Genomic DNA, 22,568 nt, shown 5'->3' with positions numbered 1-22,568 from the left:
AACAATCCTGCTGTATCATTATAAATGACAGGGCCCCTCCGAAAGGCAAGACATGTTTTTATGTGTCTGGGGACATGTACTTGGATTAGCAGCAAGATGGATGAGAGACCTAACTGGAAAAATGGTGCTACCAAGGAAACGGCGGCAATAGCTGATGCAAACCGAAGAAAAACCAATAAAGCCTCAATATGCACAACACAAACACTTCTCTTTGCCTCACATAACAGCTAGCAAAAATAGCATCTGCTTCCGAGTTGACATGGCAACTGCTGTCATCATCTGATGCTTTTTTAATTGTGCTACAATCTTGTTTCCTCCGTTCAACGTGACATTTCTCTAATGTTTTGTGAAGCACCCCTTAAGTGTTTCATTAATGTCTAATGAGCTTTTCATTAGGAGATTTCAACTGTGACTTCTCCACACAGGATTATAAGCAACACACGGTTTTAACATCGGTAATGATTCTTTACTAGATTGGGCGGCAGTAATAGACGCTGGTTTGGTGTTAAAGAACACTGTGTTATGAGAGCGTCAATGCAGAGAGTGGGTGTTGATCTTTACAAATGCCATGCTCTGTTTCACGAGGCTGGGAGTGAACTGAACCCAACCCCCACTGCCCTGTAATATTCACCAGACATCAGCGAGCATCTCCTGTTATGATTGCCACAAACTTATAGTTCGTGAGGAAGTTCGGAGAGAGTGGCGTGATCATTGCATTGTGTCTCTCGACGTCTGCTTTACCTGCATTAATTAAGGGGAACGGTGGCAGCAGTTTGCCGGCTTAGCGATAATGAGGTGCATTGCCAAGTATGAATAACAGGAGATTGACCATACGCGAGGGGGACGCAGCTAAATGACTACTGAACAAAGCACAGTCAGTGACAGCCTTAAAATACATGATTGGAGAGGCTTAGGCTGTAATAAGCCAATCAAAGTGAATGCGCTACAGAGAGACAATTAAACCGCCACATCTGGCTACACCGTTTTGAGTGGGTACCCAGACGCCACAATTACAGGGCTCTGTCACTGCGGTAACCCCTCGCTGGCTGAATGCTGGAGCAGATGATGAAGCTGAAGATCGCTCTTATTCAGAGCCAGTAAAAATATTTTCATGAATCCGCGATGCCCTGATGCCCCCGCTGGATCTGGGAAGCCCACTTTAACCACCAACAATTATCTACTGATTCAATTTCTGGGCTTTTTGTCGGCCCTGATGTCCTGCTGATCACAACCGAGCACAGCAATCTTCATTTTATGTCGAGCCCTGACTGTCGCGTTAAAGAAAGGATTTATTGGAATAGGAGTAGTCACGTTTCAGATGGACGAACAGAGGAGTTTTCCGCCAGCAGCCGAAATAATAGACGTGGCATTTTGTGTTTAGTGTGTGCTTAAAAGGCTGTTGTTCCTGTCCTTAGCAAAGGTTTTTTTTTTTTTTTGTTCTTGTTCATGTTAGGGGGTGAATTAAAAAGGAAAAGCACCACAAGCTTATGTTCTCCTAGTCTTTGCAGCGTTCCTCCGCAAGATAGTCCCTCGCTTTGTGTTTTGATGAGGCTGGCGGAGAATGCAATCCAACACCATCCATAGGTGTTTAATTAGTCTGAGATCTGGTGTCTGTCGAGTCCGTTATCAGATCACTCAGTGAGCCTCCGTGCTTTCTATGGAACAATGGCTTGTGCAAGAAAAACAAACCTGAACACACAATTAGTAAGAAAAGATGTCGACGTATTAAATCCAAAAAGTGAAAAGTTAACTTGTCTGGGACGTCATGATGTTTTATAAAATATACGTTAAATGAGTCTGGACTAGGAGTAGGCGTCGATAGGATTTTATTGATACCGATGCCGTTATCAATGCTTTATCTTTTCCCTTATCAATTCCTCCTGTGAATTGTAGGTCTAGAAAAAGTAGACGTTCGTGGTTTTGTGTAAACAACAGCAACTTTATTGAGTTTCTCAACAAGTTGTGTAAGATTGTGTAAGAAACATTGGAAATTGGCCACTGGAAACTTTATCATCCATCTTCATTTACCATCCTTGCCTGAAATTACGGTGCTGCATAAGCACGGAAACCACCCGGTCAAGCGATGAAACCCATCCGGAAATGCAAAAAATGGAAATGCAGTTCACTGAGTGGCCACTTGAGGCTCCAAAAGGGAGCCAATCCCCATAGACTCTCATGTTAAAAAGCCCAACTTTACAGCATCATTAAACATGTGTTTCTGGTACAGAAACCATTTTAGTCTCAATCGTTTTGTACGGGGAGTGAATGTTTTTGTAACTCATAAAAATCTGCATAATTAAGGGAGTTGCGGCTTTGAGTGACAGGTAGTGGAGAGTTGGGATCTGTGTGTGGGCGGAGTAAAGCTCATCCAACATGGCGCCCATTGTGGGCTTCATTTTCAAGGTTCAGAATCCAGTGGGTGATGTCGCAATGGATTTGTCCACAGTATATACATGCTTTGACATAAAGCAGCTTCTTCTTCTTGTTTCGTTTTATGGCGTTTGGCAAACAACTTTTAGGTGCATTACCGCCACCATCTGGTCTGGAATGTAAAGATTCGTCACGAAAAGTATCGATTAGGGGAATCGATAAGCATGGAGGCTAGTGATATCGATTAACTGAACCAGTTGGATCTGGACATAGATGTGAAGTGCGGTGAGGTAAAGGGTTGAAAGGGCATACACGATCATTTTGCGGATGACTGTTTGTGTGTTGCATTATTTGTTTTTAATTACCAGCTCCTAAAATGCTTCCCATCTCCTCAAAAAAAAAAAAAAAAAAAACAGTAAACTCTGCAAAGCTTCCCTCTCTGAAGTACTATTCCTGTTGGCTGCAGGGCTTAATTAATTCAAGTCGGTTACAGCAAAAACACAAAAAAAAAAAAAGTAAAGGCTTCCCCACTCAGGAGCCTGATTGTTTGGATCTGAATGGGAAATGCTGGTAGATTAACTGCAGACACAGTGATGTGTAATCTATGTAATCTCCAACACACAAGATCGGCACAATGCTCCGATCACTCAGTGAAGAACAGTTTCTGTGTGAGTCCTCCGTCTAGCCCTTCCTCCCTTTTTTCCCCCACTCTCATGAACTCATACGTGACCATATGTCCTTTTTTTTCCTCTCATGCTGTACCTGTGTCACGTGCGCAGAGGGGCACTGTCGTTTCATTGTCTGACTCAGTGATGTTTCGGGGGTTTCAGCCACGTGACTCAGAGAGACCCTGCAGAGGAGACAATAACATTAAGACTCACTTCAGCCTCCCACCCCCAGCCGGAACCAGAGGTTGGGATTTGAATGTTAGGATCTGCGGCGCTTAAATCCCTGCACGGCTGTTTGTGCGTTTCTCGGAGTGAGCACATCTACCTCTGCAGCCGCTCAAAGCGAAGCTGGCGCGAATTAACGCGCCGCCGCCGAGGGAATAGCACGCGGGGCGTATGCACGAGGAGTCCCTCGGAGTGAGTCTCGGAGAGTGACACTGCGGCTGGCGTCGGCGCAGAAGTGAAGCTGTCAATGCTACAACACCACATGCTGTTCAGATACACGGGTGAAGCCTCTTGACATCAAAGGTGGCACACAAAAGGATCCCTGTTTCCTTTTACTGTTGTCTGCACCTGTCAAAATGGTTTGTTTAGTTTTTTTTTTTTTCATTATTTATTGTTGTTTTCTCCAGCGTGCTGGTCTTCCTGCTTAGTGGCACCAGAGGGACCCCTGGTGGCATTGACAGACATAGCAACATGTGTGTGTATATGTGTGCGTGTCTGGTCCAGGATAGATCCCACCATCAACAAAACTCATTATCTCCGTCTCCTGTCACATATATATTGAGCCGGAATACAAATTTCAAAACCGTCGCCCAAATCAGGACCTTGCCTACATCTCCAGACCAGATACTTCCTGTTAATGTTTCATCTGAGTGCACTAGAGGGCCGAATCAGAGCAGGCCTTGGTAAAATAAAAATCCCTATCATCTTTGAACTAGCAAGTACCCAATTATATGCCACGGTTATCTCTCATCTCAAAGACTTCCGATTCCTCGCCAGGAGGCCAATGAGTGAGTGGAGCTAATGAAGAGATGCTGAATCACCTTTTTGCCTTCCTGGACACACAGCTGGTGGAGCCTCCTTGATCATCGGGGTCTTTATTGTTTGGATCAGAGTCCTTCCCCGACTTTGATGGTGTCACCCCCACCCAACCCCCCCCGTTCTCAACTTCACGGATGAGCCTTCGATTGCGGCTCGTGTGATAAGAGTAAGAGGACTCTAATCCAAAGCAGGGAGAAAAACAGTTTGTCACCAGAGAGGACGCGCGCTCTAAATGAGCTGAGCAGATAGTGGAGCTCCTGCTGGGTTTGCGTGTGTGTGTTTTCTGTGAACGGTCTCGTCCCCCTCTTCTCATGATTAGTGCTTGAGGTCTGCGCCTGCTGGTATAAGGAAATGACTTCAAGTCTGTCGATTTCTGTCAATCGTCAGTCTTTAATTTGCTATCTGGAATTTCTTTCTATGCCTTTTTTCCCAGCTCCCACTTTAAAAGCGTCTTTCTTGTTGCTATCTTGTGAAATATTGTTTAAGATTTTGCAGATTGCTTTTTTAAACTTGGGTCAATATTGTTTCCATTAAACAATGGATCAAATCAGTGCTTAAATGTCTTTTTGGTTGCTTGAGATGATACATCCACATCCGCGTTTCATTTAGCTTTACTTAGCATATTAGCATCTTTTAGACCAGAGGTCGTCAACGTTTTTCAGGCCAAGGACCCACTACCTACTATATGTGTTATAAGCTCGTCCTATGAATATACATTATTATCATCATCATTTTGCATTCAGTATTAAACTAACATGTGCAACAGCTATAAACATAAACATACCTGACACAAACTTACATACATAGATGGGATTTCACCTGGGAAAAGAAAGAAAAAGATCTCTTTAAATTTGTTGGGGAAAGTTTAAAAAAAAAATATATATATATATATATATATATATATACATAAAAAATGTCTAATCAACCAAAGATTTTGTGACCCTCCTGCAGTACCTCCGCGGACCCCCTAGGGGTTGCAGACCCCATGTTGAAGACCTATGTTTTAGACCAACTCAGCAGACACATGTAACTTAACGGTTATGGTCCTCATGGTACTTATTGTCCTCTGTTGACCTTTACGAGTACACCATCCAAGTACTGAGTGCACTGCATGTTTCCATACTGGTCATTTCCAATGAATAATGCACTCAAAATGCCAAGCGCACATGTGGAAGTGCCCCACTGTGCATGTCCACCATTACCGTGCGCGCCTCTTGAAAAAGGATTGAATTGCTACGATGTCAAACGGCCGCGCTGTAGCGCTGATTTCTGCCGGCGATAAACACCAAAGAAGGCTGCATGTTATGAGAATCAGTTATGACTGAAGCTCGACTTAATCACGGTTGAGTTTCGCGGACCTGCAAAGTGAAACATCGTCTCTCTATCGCAGGAAAGGTGCAAGTATATTCGAGTTAATAGTGTGCAATCAGAACTAAAAGAAGAGTCTGTGAGTCTGTGTGACCTGTGGGTAGGTTACAGGGATTCATTAACAGCATAAATCAGCGTCCTTTAAAGCTGCTCCGTGCTCCCGAGTTTAAAATTTTCCCAAAGTGCTCACCGCAAAGCACTGCGATTGTAGGAAGTGGCGGAGAAGTGAGGCCGTCGAACGGTACGAGAGCTTTTATGAAGATACAGCAGCGTTACAAAGTTGATGTGAAAGAGGGTTTAAAATTTAAGAGGCCGTCGGGGGAATTTAAAAGGGTCTGCGCCGGTTTTTAAAGATGGCACCTCTGAGGCTGTTGTGGAGTTTTGAAGGGGTAAAAAAAAAAAAAATTGAGAAGAGAATGGGTTTTTTATAACACGCAGTTAAATGGCACGTTCCTCTCATTTCCCGCCTCTTGTGTCCCACAGGGAGTCCCGTTAACCTGACGTGCAGAGCGTTCTTCGGATACAGCGGCGACGTCAGCCCGCTCATCTACTGGATGAAGGGAGAGAAGTTCATCGAGGATCTGGATGAGGAGCGGGTCCAAGAGAGCGACATAAAGTAAGACGCAGAGCTTCGGCGATGTGGCCTAATTGTGTGTGTCCAGATTTGAAAAAGTGCAGTCATATATATATATATATGAATATCACTAAAAACCAGTTCAGCAGAGCTTGAACAAAACATTTTAACTAATTCATGAGGTAAGCTACTTCTAATTTATTTAAAAGCAGCAAAGGGCCCTAGGGCTGATCTGGTAAATATCTATTTAAGCCTAGTTACCACAACCGTGTGACCACACACATCAACACGCCAAACAATAAAAGGAACCTTTCACTACCGAGCCATCGCACAAATGATATTCATGAATGCTTCATGCGGCCGTTTAATAATGCAGGAAGCTATGCATTCTTTATCGTGTACATTATAAATACACAGCTCGGACCTTGCTCCGCCGGTGAAATGTAAGTGGAGGCGGTAATGGCAGCGCAGCACGACGGATGGAAACTCCGACCGGATGCCCGCGTTAGCCTTCTTTTCCATTTGGGTGACCTCCATCTTTTGGCTTATCAGTGGAAACTGTTTGCTCCAAAGTCAGGTGGAAACCCGACGACCGGACACACACACACACACACACACACACCACCTGAAGCTGGTTGACCATCTAGCAATGCAATTTAATCGGATGGCTCCGCTTCCTTTTAGGGGCTGCTGCCGAGAAGCCGCCTGAAAAACGTCTTGCACGAGTTCCGACTCGCGATCGAACGCGCGTTTAAATTCCTCTTTTAAAATCCTCGTTTCGCTTTATGTCAGGAAACAGCTGCTTGGATGTTCGTGTTCGAAAACACCTGCGCTTGCCACGAGTAATAAAAGTTGATCAAGAGCAGCTTTCGACTGGGTGACGAGATTATTTATTTCCTGAACCGTGCAACGGCAGACTGGCCTTGCTGAGGAGTTTGTTAGATCCCTAATACTAAATAAACCGGGCTCACACGAACAGGTCAACCCAGTTTATACGTGATACTTACAGTACTGTCAGTTTGATGGACTGAGCCATTCTTTTATTACTGATTAACTGGTGTAATTTGTTGCCAGAATTGCAGAGTAGCTGTTCTTCGCTTTATTATAGGCCATCTGGAAAAAGGTCACACTTTCCCCATTCGATGGAGAGCGGAACATTACAACAACACTGTGCTCTCATTTTGTCTTTTTTTTTTCTTTTTTTCAAAATGATGAGCTGATCCTCAGACAGCGAAGGTCATTCAACAGCTAGGGCGTACTCCTTTGAAGAATAATCAATCCTTATCATCAATAGAGGCCTGCAGTGAGTTAAAAGAGAACAATGAAGAAGAAACTCTTGTTAAAGCTGCAGCTGCAGAAGACGTTCATTGGCACGGACAGGTTCACAAAGATCAAACTACCTGATGACGTTGGAGTGCAAACAAATCGAATATACAGCACAAGTAAAGGAGCAAAGGCGCTTCGAAATTAACACCTAGTTACAGAATGCAATGGGTTTGTGCAGCGGTGTGGTGTCTCCCTCCCAGATGTTGTTAGAAAAATGCAAACAACGCAATACAAATGTATTGAGTTTTAGCAGCGATGGGGATATGCTTAACGTCTAGAGTGTGTTTCTTTCGCTTTGCTGTCATCATTTTGAAAACAAGTTCAAGGATGTGTATCGACTTTAACGCGTAAGGAAACAAGATCTATCTGATGCCTAGTCGTGCATCGTTTTAGTTACCTATTTTACAGCACGAAAGCGTCTCTATGAGTGCTTCGCAATAAAATCCATGCCAGTTGAATAATTTGAATGTGAAGCACGCAATAAGAGTTAATATTTGCTTCGCATGTTACTGAAGGACATTAGTCTTCAATGTTTTTCAGGCCCCAAACTGATGTAGAGATTAAGTAGGGACCCCCTACCTACTATATGTGTTCTATATTAAACTAGTGCTATTTATAAATATAAAATTTTATTTCAAACGTGCAACAGTAGGGTTTTTGACTGAAAGATAAAAAATGTCAAATCAACCAAAGATTTTGCGACCCCTCTGCAGGACCTCCATGGACCCCCTAGGGGTCACTGACCACCTGTTGAAGACCTATGCTTTACTAAAGTATGTTGGATTCATGTTAACATGTATTTAAAGAAATTAAAATTTGTAGGGGAAAATATTTTAAAAAATGTATAAAAAATGTCTAATCAACCAAAGATTTTGCGACCCTTCTGCAGTACCTCCACAGACCCCTAGGGGGTCACAGACTACCTGTTGAAGGCCTGTGGATTACTAATATATGTTGGATTCACGTTAACCTGTATTCAAAGAAATTTAAATTTGTGGGGAATTTGTTTTTAAAAAAATGTATAAAAAATGTCTAATCAACCAAAGATTTTGTGACCCCCCCTGTTATACCTCCGCGAACCCTGTTGAAGACCTATGCTATAGGAGAATGAAATTATACAGTGGAGCTGGCGCATCAGATTAATTTTCTGCTTCTTTGTGAATTGGATACAGCACAGAAACAAAAGCTGCTCTAAATTTTTCATTGGGTCGTGATAGCCGAAAAGCTCTCATCGCCATTGATTTTATGAATATATCGTGGTTTAACATCATGTATTCACTGCGAGGACGAACCAAAACAAACACGTCACACAACCCCTCATGTCCCGCTCCACTGTACTCTTTTGACAGACCACACGTGTGACTACGAAAATCCCCGTTGCCGACAAATCCCGTCTAATGAAAAGGTTAACTGTAAGCGCCATGACAAGGCTGGGAGGAGAACTAGCGGCCCAGTCAGTGACCTGGCATTTCGAGATGTCTCTATTAGCCCGCTAGCACGCTCCATCCGGCTCTCAGCGCCGCTCTCTGTTGTGAAGGACACCAGGCCAATTAGAGCCTACAGGATTTAAGTGGGTGGTGGAGGTGGAGGTGGAGGCGGGGGGGGGGAGGGTGGCAGGTGGCGGCATTGGGTAGGTGGTACAATAAAGATGAGAAGAAAGAAGAACTGCGACACCATGTGCGGGTGGAAACTTGCTTATAGTTAAATGAGAAACCAAGCCGAGAAATCCAAACTGTGACCCTGAGCTACTTTGTGTGCAGGCGCAGACGTTTCGGAGAGGCTTGTGCATTTGAACTGCGTATTTTTTGTTGTGTGCCACTGTGTGACACACTCTCTCCCTCTGTGTGTTATTATTTATTTTATTTTTCCGTTTCCCACTTGAATGTGCACCACTTCAAACCCACTCCCTGACACCGTTCCACGAGCTTTTAGCTTTGAAATGGAAATTAATCACACAGGAGTATTCCCTGAAGGGCTGCCTGTAATACATGAAATGGAGCTTTTGGCACAATGTTTCACCGCTGAGATTCAGGGTTGATTTAAAAAAAAAAAGAAAAAAAATTGTGGCTGCAACACAAGAATACACGGATCTCTGAGGTGAAGCCTCGGCTCAGAATGCACGCATAAAGGCTGCAGAAGTTTTTAAACCAGAAGAAGTTTCAGTCCCCGGTGAATGGCCGTAGAGCACCCTTTTGAGGAGTGGTTCAAGTGTAAAATTTCATTTTATCTTCCAGCTCTAATTAATGCTTGTACAGATATATTCATGGGAAATAAGGGTACTTACAAGGTCCAGCGATGCTTCCACTGCCTGTTAGCGCTGCGCACTCAGCACTCGCATTAATAATGAAAGTCTAACCATAAAAACATTTGTTGGTGTGATAGCATTTGGTGATTTAATGGAGAAACCCATTGCTGGATTGGAGGAGTATAAAATGTTATGGATGGCAGCTGAGCACAGGCACTAGAGCAGTGGTCTCAAACATTTTTCAGGCCAAGGACCCCAAACTGATGGAAAGATTAAGTAGGGACCCCCTACCTACTATATGTGTTCTATATTAACCCTCTGAAGTCCAGTATAATTGTCCGTTTTTGACTACTTTTGGTTTTTCCTATATATTCCATCTTAAAAACAGTTTACATTGCCTAGTTTGGTTTCATTCTTTTCAGCACAACCTCGTTTGTGTCAATTTGCAATTATTTTTTTCATTTTGATAAACTGTATTAACACATTGGACCTAAAACCACACTTTACATTTTCTATGTGAAAACCACAAACATGAACCATTTTTGTAACTAAGAATGCAAATGTAAAGTGTAAATTTCAAAAGCTTATGTACAAATTTAGCAAATAACAAAGCTATTTTCAACTGTTTCCATTAAAATGCAGGAAAGGCATCAGGTGTAACGATAAGTAATGATATCAAATAAGTCCCAAATCTCTGGCTTCTCTCTCTTTGGCTGCAGTCACTCCATAGACTGAATATAGTGTCACTCCCACAACTTTTCCCTCTTCCTTAGCAACCATTGACGCATAATTTCCTGATTGGTTGATGGGATTCATTTTTCCACCAAAAGTAAGTTGGCTAGCGATCTCCGCTTGCTAGCGTTTTCATGGCAATATTCAGGAAACAATATGCCATAAATTATTTATAATAAGTCTAGTTTTACTTGGCCTATCAACACAAAGTAAAAACTGGTGTATTGTTTGAAGTTAGCGCTTTCTACAAAAGTTGGAACGGAGTTTCAGTGACGCTGCGTCTTGCTGCTACGTCGTCTTAAATCGGTCATGTGATTTGGATGCACCGGCTTTCATTTTGCATTCAATGTTAAGCTATCCCTTGTCCTTTTTCTAAAATATGTTGGATTCATGTTAACGTGTATTTAACAAAATTTAAATTTGTGGGGGAAATTTAAAAAAAAATATATACAAAAAATGTCAAATCAACCCAAAAATTTTGACCTCCCTTGCAGTACCTCTACGGACTCCCTAGGGGTCGCAAATCCCCTGTTGAAGACCTGAGCACTAGAATTCAAAAGCAACCTCTATCCACATATCCATAAACTGTTGGTTTTGGTAAAGATTAAAGAGAGTTTTTGAGATATTTTGTGGTATAACTGACATTAATACCATTCGGTCAAAATAAAAACTTCAAGACCCCGAGAATACACCAACATGTAAGAACTATTTGAGACATATGCTGCATGTAGAGACGTCACGCATGTGTGCACACAGGGGACGAGGTCTCACATCACATCCACGGTAAGTTCGACCAGGCAGTTTGAAAAAGCGGAGCCCTCGTACCGGTGACTGATGCAACACCGTGGCTCACGCGAAGCAAACCTCCGAGCCGATGATCACCTGCTGGGTGATCTGTCATTGGATGCGATTCCTCTCTCTTTTTTTTTTTTAAAGTCGGATCAAATTCAGATCAACCTTTGGAGTGTAACCAGGAGAAGCTCAGACAGCGGGGGGAAAGATACCATCGAGCAAGCAGCCGGCCAAGACAAAAAATAAAGTTCAAAAGTTCAGGTGTCTGGCCTAGATAAAACGTCGCAGGACTTAGATATGCTAATGGGATAAAAATGTGTATTTGTCCTGGAAATGTTGGGTAGTTTTGGGTAGTTTCCATCACTCTGAGCCCCAGAGCCTCAGGTTGGATCTGCTAGTATGAAAAAAAAACTCCCACATGAGCCTGACATGTGGATCTGGTGTTAGCATCTCAGTGAGTCATCTCCATCCACTGCTCTTGGTTGGATGTTTGCTTGGGCCCGACCACGCTTCAGGGCTTTTACCGACAAGCATGATGGACGTGTGTCTTTTTGTAAACAATTTTTTTTTCGTTTATTTATTTATTTTTTTTCCCCTCCCAGCGTCTAGAGTGTTTCAGATCACTCAGTGTTTAGTCGCATATGGCTGCCATCTCTTTCCATCAGCGTAGATCTGGATGCCAACCTTGTGAAGCTCCCACATGTCTGTCACGCCTGAGTGGCTGCACAATGGAGAACGATGAGCTCAGGAGAATTAAAAGGCCGCATCCGTTTCCTCGTCGCACACGCAGCTCAGCCCTCGCCCCTCGAAGTTACCTTTAACTGGAATAGCGTCTTAAAAAGTACGACTTCATTATTAGTTTTTATGGAGCAGTGGATCAACGTAGCTACAAATGATTGCCTTTAATGGTTCTTTTTTTTTTTTTGTAAATCTCACTGGGGTACCAGTTATTAGCAGCTATTTGTAAAGCTAATTCAAGGTATTGCCATGGCAGCAGTGGTTATATTGTAGTTTGCCTTTATCTCGGCGGCCCCTGCGCAATCTTCCCCGTTTGGTTCATTCATTGATCAGCGGAAATGTAGACGAGTTTTCATATTCAAATGCCCGGAAGCAGGCGGCGGATGAATGCCCAAGTGGCACTCGCACCTTTTTCGCACAATTAGCCCCATGCATCATTAAACAGGGGCTGGAAATGCCTGTAATTTTCGTAAACTTAAAGAGATTATCCGCTCATACATCATCCTTGTTTTTGCCCTCATTGTTTTCTTGTTATTCTCTTGTCATAGGAGTTTGTTACAGGTTTAACCAGCCTTTTATAGGAAACCTTTTGTCTTCATTTTGACATATAGAAGTTGGCTATATCTTTGTTGTAATGTTACTACAACTGGCTGGAAAAGGATGGGTTGCACTTATAAGGAACTGAAAAACAAAAGAAATTACTTTTGCTTTATCACTACTGAGCCTAGCAATTTTTTGCTTCTGTATTTATATTATATTTGCTACTATATTTAAACATATTTAAACTGCTATGTCTGTAATATCAAAAGCGGCACGACTGACTACCGTAATGACTGTAGTGTGCGCGCAACATTTCTTTCTCATTCACAAAAAGCTTAAATTGGGGGCATTTTCGGGGACCTTTCCATCTTCACCACGCTTCACAGTGACAGTCGCACCATGCGTGTTTAGAAGTAGTAACATGTGGATCGAAACTTAAATATCGATACTTCCGATACTAGGTTTTTATGCTCTAAAATCGATTCTCAAATCAAAATGTCGATACTGTTGATACTTCAGTCATTTGAGGTATGGAAAGTAACTAAACTATTGAGTTGTGGCAACACAACAAACCTTGTGAAACACCTCAGGTTCAACCACAACACACAATTAAGATGCAAGTTTTCATTTTACTTATTCCTTTCTTTAGTGTTTGCAACACCATTTTCACATATTGTGTATAATTCTATCTCTGTTTGGTTTTTCTGTTGATTGATTTCTGTCGACTATATAGTAAATGAGGCCGATACCTCAATACACTTCAGAGTTTTAAAATAAATAAATACATTACTCTGATGTCTTGTCTTCTTTAGGGTTCTTTGTGATTTGAAATTCACTACTTTTTTTAGGTTTACCAGACACATTAGGGTTGCACAAAGTATCAGTATCGGATCGGTATTGGCGGTAGGGGGGTCGCAAATCTTTGGTTGACTGGACATTTTTTATACTGTATATTTTTCTCCCAGAAATTAAAATTTCTTTAAATACACATTAACTTGAATCCAACATATTTTAGTAAGGGGACAGGGGATAGCTTAATATTGAATGCAAAATGATAATAATAATGTATATTTATAAATAGCACTAGTTTAATATAGAACACATATAGTAGTCGTTAGCCTGAAAAACATTTAAGACCCCTGCAGTAGAGCTTGGCTGAAAAGTGCTTCATTTGTTTGAGCGTGTTTAAAGTGTACCTTGACAGTTTGAGTGGTACGGGCGTCAACTTGTTGATTTTTGTCAGTGCTCCTCAACAAGGCACAATAACTCCAATATGACACGGTTCTTTCCCCTCATTTAAATGAGGAAGGTGCCGATAATGAAGAGGAGGCTGATAAAAATCAATGTGATGCTAATGAGCACAACAACCTGCCAAGAGAAAAAGACGACACGTATCGTAGCGTTCGCTCCCTCTGATCAAATAATAAAAGCGGCGGTTCTGACTCTGCGTGCATGCTGTTTCTTATGTAGAACACACATTTCTAGAAAATGGCTGAATTTTTCATAACAAAAGCATCAAAAGAGCTTCTTTTTTTCTTTTTTCTAACCCTCCTGGCAAAATGTTGTGTGATAGGTCGGCGCCGTAGTGCATCGTGACAGTCACACTATTATCCCCATACCAGCGTGTCACAACCAATCAACATCAGGAGCCTCCGCCAGTCAACGGAGCAGTATTTTTCATGGGGGAAATGTGTCATGACTCATACAATGTTGGCTCCTTGTCAGTCACGGGCAGCCGGCTCCTACCTTTGTGTAGTTTAGTTGTATTGATGTCACCTCTTAGAAAAAAAAAAAAAAAAGGGGGAAAGCTGCTACAAGTGTGAGCTAAATTATAGAGCTTGGAGTTAAACCAACATCCTGTCTAGTGTAGTTACCTGCATATTTATGACGTGGGGAAGATACTGTAGGTGTAAAGCCACGTTATGCGGTTGTATAGTGCGTAGCTTATGTCTGTCTCCCGCTCAGATGGAAGCTTGTAAATCTAAAGTCATGATTTATGGATTTTTAGGATGCACGGTGTAGAGAAAACTCTTGATTTCCTCGGGGGAAAACTATTTTTGTCAGAATAAAATACATATTTTATTTAAGAGCTTGCTGCGTGACTTTTTGACTTTAGTTTGATTTCTGACACGAACTCAGAACATTTGAACCGGCATTGTTAATTTAAATCTGCAGTCACGGAGCACGACTCTGACAATTCTTGTATTGCTACGAAATTTAAAATTCTGCATGTTCCCTGATGTTGTGGGTTAATGTTGTGGGTTAGGGTTAGGGTTGGGTATTTCTGTTGCATGTTTTTTTTTTTCTACTTCTTCAAAAATCTTAAACAAAGACTGCTTCTTTGATGCACGCCTCACAGCCAGTTAAGAGTTGGTTCCTCTTCAGCAAAACGTTTGAAGGCGCCTTGTGTGTCGGTTTCATTTGACCTACTAACAGCGATGAATCAGTCCTCCCTTTCTGATTAATTGATAGAGACTGTCCGCCATCAGACGCTTCATGTTCGACACATGTCTCTGGCTCAAACTCCAAATCGTCCTTTCATCAGCCCGACGATCCAGCGCCGTCTGATGTGTCTGGATCCAAAGCAGACGGGGGGGGGGGGGGGGGGGGGGGTGGGGGGGGGGGGGGCTTTAGAGTGGGCTCAAAAAGTCTTGTTTTCCACACGCGAACAAACACCCTCTGTTTCTTAAAATAAATCAGAAGTGAAAATTAACTCAATTAGGCTTGGCACTCTAGATTTGAAGGCAGTCTGAAGATCTTAAACCAAGCTGCTCGACGTGCACAGAGGAGTCAGGGCTCTGCTGCCCCTAGTGGCTCTGCAGAGGTACTGCAGGTAGGGGGGGCGGTCGCAAAACTTTGGTTGATTAGACATTTTTATATATATTTTTAGTTTCCCTCCACAAATTTCTTTAACTACATTAACAAGGCTCTAACATAGTTTAGTAAAGAGCTTAATATTGAGTGCAAAATTATAATAATCATAATGTATATTTATAAATAGCACTATAGTTTAATATAATGCCTGAGAAACGTTGAAGACCTTTGTATTAAAAAGTATCGCCACTGCTTTGGCACTAATGTCCGACCTCAAGGGAATAAACCGCCTAAAAATAACTACGGATTACGAGGAAGAGATACACTGAACTGTGAGGAATAAGAGCACATTTTCACGAGAATAAATTTACTCCCATTTAGGTAATAAACCGTCTGCCTGTATGCTTTTTTTGCTCATTAGTTTAATGACCGTATTAACAGGCCCCATGCCTCGTCTTCACTCACCACAAACCCTCCCTCCAGCCCAGGTTTCATGTGCACCAACCACCCCCTGACATCCATTTTTTGTTTTGTTTTTTTTTTTTTCCCTCTGCTCTCTGCTGCCCCCTGCAGGACAATCCGGGAGCACCTGGGAGAGCAGGAGGTCTCCATCTCTCTGACCATCGACTCTCTGGAGGAGAGCGATCTGGGCAACTACTCCTGCTACGTGGAGAACGGCAACGGGCGGCGGCAGGCTAATATCCAGCTCACCAAGAAAGGTGAGCCAAGCGCACACACACACACAAACACGCACACACGAGCGTTCATTCATAAGACGAATTCAAAGCATTTCCCGTGTTTCGCCATAAATCTCACAGATGAATAGAAAAGCCTTGATATTTAATAATGACATGTTACAACTTTGGAGGTGAAATCCGCGTTTTAATAGCGCCGGCCTCCACTCTGACAATGAAGTGAATCTCCTGAAGCGCTTTGCGGAGTACAAAGAAGAACTACTAGCGGGATTATGGGAATTGACCAGTTGTGCCAAGCCTCAGGGACGAGAAAGAAAAAAATAAAAAATGGGGCACTATGGTAGATAGTGTAAAAAGCCTATTCATCTACTCCGGTCTGAGGAAGCATTAGTTTGCAGCGAAGGAAGAATTGCTCTCGGGGCCCAGGCGGCTTTTCAGTGTTATGATGCCAGACGAGCTGTTGGACTGTCCGGAAATGACCTCCTCTCTCCCAGCGCGCACGCAAAACCACAAATCTTTTCTCTGATCGCTCGCATCTCCGCTGCCTCCGTCCCTCCTCCCTGGCTTTTTTATTTTATTCGAGCAAACATTTTTTTGAGTTCTTGCCTCAGTGAGGATGTTTGAAACTTGAGCCCGTGATGATTTCAAACAGAGATGCGCGGATTTTTCAGTGTGGTTATGTAAGTGAGTGTTTCTTTCTTTCTTTCTTTTTTTTTTTTAGTGAGGCTAGAGGGGTCTCTGTAGCCTTAAAAGTTGTCAGTGATGAATACATTTACATAGTAAGATATTTCTACTCTCTTTTAAGCTCGCAGCTTTGGATCCAGCTTTGATGCCAGCCCAGTTCCCCTCCATTTGCTATATTAAAGGGGTTTATGCTGTAGAGTCGAATCTCGGAATAAACTGGAGGAGATTAGCCCGGTCCTCGCAGGATTGCGGGAGTACAAGGAATCAAGTTGTTTCCATGTTTTTGGGGATGTTTTATTTTTATTTTTTATTTAATTTTTTTGCCTCTGAATCTGCGGTGTGTGTGTGTGCGCGCAGACCAGTGTGTGTGTGTTTACGCCGCCTTTCAGAGCGCGTCAGAGTTTCTCGCACTTGTCTCTTGAAGCTGGGTTTCTGAGCTCGCTTTCTGGGCCGCGCGCACATGGATGCGGACGCTTTGAATCGCAGGCCATCAATCAGCACGCGTCTCCACTTGTGCGCATCTTAGCGCGGGGGTGCGTACTTGCTTCCACTTCTTACACAACTTTGTGTGTAGTCGAGAAGATGTGCTCCTAAACCAACTTTTTTTCTATAGTGTGATATACTCTGAGGTATCATGTTTCATCTCTTAACCCTCATGCCCTGATAAGAACAAAAGTGCCCTTTTCAATTTTTTTGGATAACTTCATGGTAGTTCTGCTAATTGTTGTTGCTGTCATCTTAAAAAAATGCCCTAAAAATGGCATATGTTAATATTTTTTTCTACTTTTTTCTTTTAATCCACTTCAGTACTTATCACAAATACCAAAAGTTTGAAAAACACAAAAATTGAAATATTTTCAATAATCTAAATGCAAAATTGATTTTTTATTGGGGGGGGGTTATTACAGCCTTGAACATGTCAATGATCAGTAGCCAAATTGATTTGGATGGATTTTTTTTTTTTTTGAAGTGCCCTAGTGACAACATTTTTTACGTTGTTACCATTAAGGGACAAAAGTGTCATGTCAATAGCATGTGTTGATATTGTTTTCTATTTTGTTTTACATACATCTTTTAATGAACTTCAGAACTAATCATCAATACCAAAAATTTTATTAATGTCTGACTTTTAACCCTTTATATGCCGGTGTTTTGATGGCATCAAAAAAAAAACGCAAAAATTGAAATATTTTCAATTACCTAAATTCAAAGTAATGATCCTCCCAAGAAAAATCCACTTTCCACAAATCCACAATTTTTGCGTGTTTATTTTTTTTTTAATATAAAGGGATAAAAGCCTCAAAATAATCAAACTTTTGTTTTTTATGATTAGTATTGAAGTGGATTAAAAGATTTAAGGTAAAAAAAAAAAAAAAAACGTAGAAAGAAATATTAACATATGCCATTTTTTAGGGCCTTTTTGAAGAGGATATTTTTGGTAACAATGTAACAATTATAATGTCAGGTATGACAGTTAATCTCCCTGCAACGGCACCAACCAGTAGCACTAAAAGTCCTGTATACTTAACTCCTCACACTTTCACCATAATTCCGTTTTGGTCCCGAGACAGAGAGATGCAGAAACGATGCCATGTGGCTCTACCAAATCCAGCCTTCTAGTCGTCAGGAGCTAATTTGTCTTAATCTGTCCCACTGCAGCACTGCTACAATACGGGTGCCAGGCGAGGAGAAGGAAGGATTGGCCTCCTCGACTGTAATCTTTGCTGCTTGAGAAGCAGCTGCTCGTTACGCCGTCCAGATATCTGAGCGTGAGCTAAGGCGGGAGGGCAGAATAGGGTTACATCTCCCTGAAAAGTAGACCGATTCAGCCGGATTCCCGCGGCTAATGGGAAAGAATCTAAACAGAGAATATCAGAGGCTCGGTGGGGTGGGGGGTGTGGGTGGGGGACCTGCGTTCACGCTGCCCTGAGTTTGTTTGCGTACGCGTGCATACGTCCGTCCGCGAGTTTGGCTGAAGGTCGTGGCCGGACAGGCGTGATGAAGCGGCGCGGGCCGCGCTCGTTAGCTCTCCAGAACATCATCCTTCATCATGGAGGCTGTCAGCCTGATGGCCGCTGCAGTGGGACGGGCACCGCACACTCCAACGAGGTTAAATGTGCGTCGGTGATGGATGGTGATGCGCGCAAGTCCTCTCCGTCCATGTTTATGTGTGTGTGTGCGTGTGTGTGCGCGCAGCACTGCAGTAAGTCCAGCCTTTTACTGTTGTCCATTAGTCAACCAATGAAGGCTGACCACCCAGATTTTGTGAGGCGTAGCCGGGAGGAAATGTTGAAGCGCGAAAGATGGAGTGACATCCGACTGAAAACTCTGTTAAAAAGAAGAAAAGCCTTGAAAAATAGACGAGATCGCGAAAAGACAAAGGTTACGCACTGGATGAGAGCGCTGTACTTTATTTTTTTTGTAAAGTAACACTGGCATCTGATCATTCAAAACGGAGTCCAGCAGTTCAAGTGAATAAAGCCTCCTCCTCCTCCTTTTCATGTCTTCAAATGTTCGATCTTTACCTTTCTGCACCTGCACACACGCGTAACCCGTCTTCATAAGCGTAGCAACCTCCTCTGTCACCTGCTATTGTGGCCTCAGTCTCATGTTTTCTCTTCTTTTTTTTATTTTAAATACACTCGGGTATAAATGCGGCAGTGCTTTCAATCCGGGTAGAGTCATGTCACCTGGATCCAACCCAAGCAGCGACGTGAAAAGGCGGAGAGGGAAAACGAGAAAGGCCGACGCTAACTGAATGAATGCAACCACGAGAAACGCAACAAAGTCGTGGAGACTTTTCTGATCCATCGTAACAGCGGCATGGTGCATCATTACTTTTACTTTCTGACCGATTACCTGTTGATGCTCTTGCTGCGGGACGTCAGCCTGCTCTTATGATAGTAATAAGACGGAGTACAAATGAGGGTGAGCGTAGTCTTACAGCATCTGCCGGGAAAAGATAAAAAAGAAAAAACATAATGCGACAGTAAAAAAAAGAAGTCGTCTCAACTAAACTTCCTATGAATGTTAACCGCCAGAGCTTCCTTAAATTATATTTTAGGGTCTGTTCGTGATCGCTCTTTTCGGAAAAATAAGGGAATAGATTAGAAACCTTATCTATTCCCCGAGGAAGACGCATCAAGGGAGATGAATGAGAATCGCACGAGTTTTTTTGTGGAGATGTGACTGTTCCTCTTGTCCCTCTCGCTATGTTTGACGTGCTAGCGGAGCTGATGTACACGGTGGAGCTGGCCGGAGGTCTGGGGGCCATCCTGATGCTGCTCATCTGCCTGGTGACGCTCTACAAGTGCTACAGGATCGAGCTCATGCTCTTCTACAGGAACCACTTCGGGAGCGAGGATATAGACGGAGGTAAGACGCGGATAATCGGCGATACTGCGGGAGATGGCTGTTGGGTGGATGTTTTCTAACTCGCACGGCGTCAAATCCCAAACTTAAACGGGATCAGTGCTAATCTGCAAATGTATTTATTTCATTTTTGGGCTGTTTTTCACATCTCGCAGCTGCGTGCGACACGGTTCTTCTAAATAAAGACATATGGCTGCATCAGAAAGACAAAAATCCTGATGTCAATATTCAGGAAATCCACAGGAGGAGTTAGATCAAAAATATTCAGTAAACTGTCCCCACAATTGATAATCACAAGCCAGCTTTGTAACAATCTTCATACCTGACATCACAACGCGCGGCTTCTGGGTAATGAAGTTTGGATTTTTCAAACGCTTCCCTCCGGCTGCGTTTCAAAGGCTCCAACAGGCAGCGCCGCGCAGTTTAGATTTAAAGGGGAAATTGCGCCTTGATCGCGTAAACACTTCTTTGAATGCGGCAGCCGCCGGTGATGCGCTTCGTGTTTTCCAGGCGCGCTTTGGTTGCACGTCATAGGATTTTTGCATCTCCCGCTCAATCAAGCCTCGTTGGCTTCAGCCGCACAAAGAAAAATCTATTACAGAAAAGCCAAAGATACAGTTTATTACCATGTGACAATAGCCTCAAGTCCTACTTAAGTGCTTGGCACACAACTGTTTAAATACAAAACTAATATACATATTTGTATGTGTTGTCTCTTCTCTTCGCTCTGCTATCGACTTTATAGCATAGGTCTTACACAGGGGACCCCTAGAGGGCCCGCGGGGGTACTGCAGGAAAGGGGAAAACTCTTTGGTTGATTCGATATTTTTGTATATTTTTTTTAATTTTCCCCCACAAATTTAAATGTATTCTAGTTATATAAGGGGGCGTGGCCTCATGTACACAATAGGTCCCGACCCCATCGCTGCTGAGCCAATCACGAGGCACGTTTGTAACTAGAGCAAAAAATTTGATCCCCAACTTGTTTCGATAGAAAACACACACAATGACGACGAGAATTATTAAGGTAACACGGATGTGTTCAGGCACATTTGGAGGTTTGTGATCGCGCGCCGCCCCGCGTGGGCGATTTCTCACGTCCGCGTGCAAAACTGCACATGAGTAAGTGCACGAGCGACGGGGTAATACATCCTGCTGAACGCTCTCCATAAAGCAAAGGCAAAACACAGCCCCACTGTGCCAGACAAAAACATTAACTCCGAGGCCCCCATCAGCAATAGTAAAAGAGAGAAGAAGGAAAAAAAATAAAAACACTGATTGGACCTGGTGGATGAGTCTTGGCTTAAAAATGCATCAAACTGAGACAAGGAGCAAGTTTTAATTTGATTCCCCTGTAATGAGTCTCTCAAGTAGCAGCTCTGCAATGAATTCAGGAGGAATGAGATTAGTTCAGAGAGGCCGAGGGACTGTATGTGGTGGAAAAGGAGAGTTATGCGCATTAAAAGGTAAAAAGTACTCCCTCATACTCTAACTTTGACGGCTGCTACTTGAAAAAAAAAAGGAAACTTTCCCGTAATGGAATACAAAACATAAATAAATAAAATAAATAAATAAATGTCGGAGCCTTGAACTTAATGCCAAACAGCAATTGTCTCCTTTAATTGTGCCACCCGAGTGAGTGCTTGGAGAGAGAAACAGATTTTCAATTTGTTCTCCAGTATAAGGGGATCAGGTTCAATAAGACACAGCACGCTGCCTCCGGAGCTCTCAGGAGAGCCCTGATACTTTCCTCCACGCCGCGGTCGATTACATCTCCTCACCGCCACCTCTGGAACACAGGAGTGAGCCCACACCTGCACCCTGATGGTTAACGCCGAGATCCCATCTCTATGGTAACTGCATCACTGACAGGGCAAAATAGCTGCTTCTTGGGAGATATAGTTGCACACATTTTTTTTTTTTTTGTTTGTTTTATCAATAAAAGGCCTTAAGCCAGGACGTACGGAGATGTTCTTCCTCTCACCGGTGTAACTCTACACCCGCTGCCAAGAAAGTGCTCGCCTCCGAGTACTAATTGAACGCGTGCCTCCGTCTCCTGCCAGATGTAAAATAGTAAGCTTTGCGTAACAATGGCGCGGGCTGTCAGCTATTCGTCAGCGGCGCAATTTACTTAAAGACCGCTCACTTGTCACATTGTGTGGGTGTCGGGGGGAATCAATAACGGGCTCCTCCGCGATGACAAGAGCCAGCCGAGGTGGGAGCTCATCAGCGCCTCGGCCATAAATACGAACGCCGTGCTCTTTATGAGTTATGAGGCGCCGTCGATGTTTAGCACGGTTTGATAATATTAAACATTAATAATTTTCACATATCGCACGCGTGGGGACGGCCGTAAATCCTGTTTAATTTAAATGTGTAAGGTTCAGAGATCAGGAAGGCGCTTTTTCTTCACTCCGTGATTTTTATGTCGTAAATTTCGATGTTTATAGATGGAGTGCGCGTGACGTCACAGCTAGCCGAGGTCTCCTTGGTTACCCGATGTTCAATTGCACCGATTTCCTTTTCGATCCGATACTGGTATATCGAATCGGACACTTTGTATAAATACACTCTCATGTCTCTGGTAAACCTAAAAATGAATATGA

At 43.0% G+C, this 22,568-nt stretch overlaps 1 protein-coding gene across 2 annotated transcripts in view; it reads left to right on the top strand.

Moving 5' to 3' along the window:
• Positions 1-22,568, top strand: part of LOC125000864 (interleukin-1 receptor accessory protein-like 1) — a 244,235-nt gene that overhangs the window by 213,047 nt on the left and 8,620 nt on the right. For both annotated transcript variants that reach the window (XM_047576582.1, XM_047576583.1), the window contains exons 7-9: positions 5,934-6,066; positions 15,785-15,930; positions 19,819-19,965. In XM_047576582.1, coding sequence (XP_047432538.1) covers positions 5,934-6,066; positions 15,785-15,930; positions 19,819-19,965 — 426 coding nt within the window. The remainder of the gene's footprint in view (positions 1-5,933; positions 6,067-15,784; positions 15,931-19,818; positions 19,966-22,568) is intronic.

Source organism: Mugil cephalus, chromosome 23 (genome assembly GCF_022458985.1).
Source record: "Mugil cephalus isolate CIBA_MC_2020 chromosome 23, CIBA_Mcephalus_1.1, whole genome shotgun sequence".
Lineage (NCBI taxonomy): Eukaryota > Metazoa > Chordata > Actinopteri > Mugiliformes > Mugilidae > Mugil > Mugil cephalus.
Note: the sequence above shows the minus strand (reverse complement) of the source record. Positions and strands in the feature narration are given on the sequence as shown.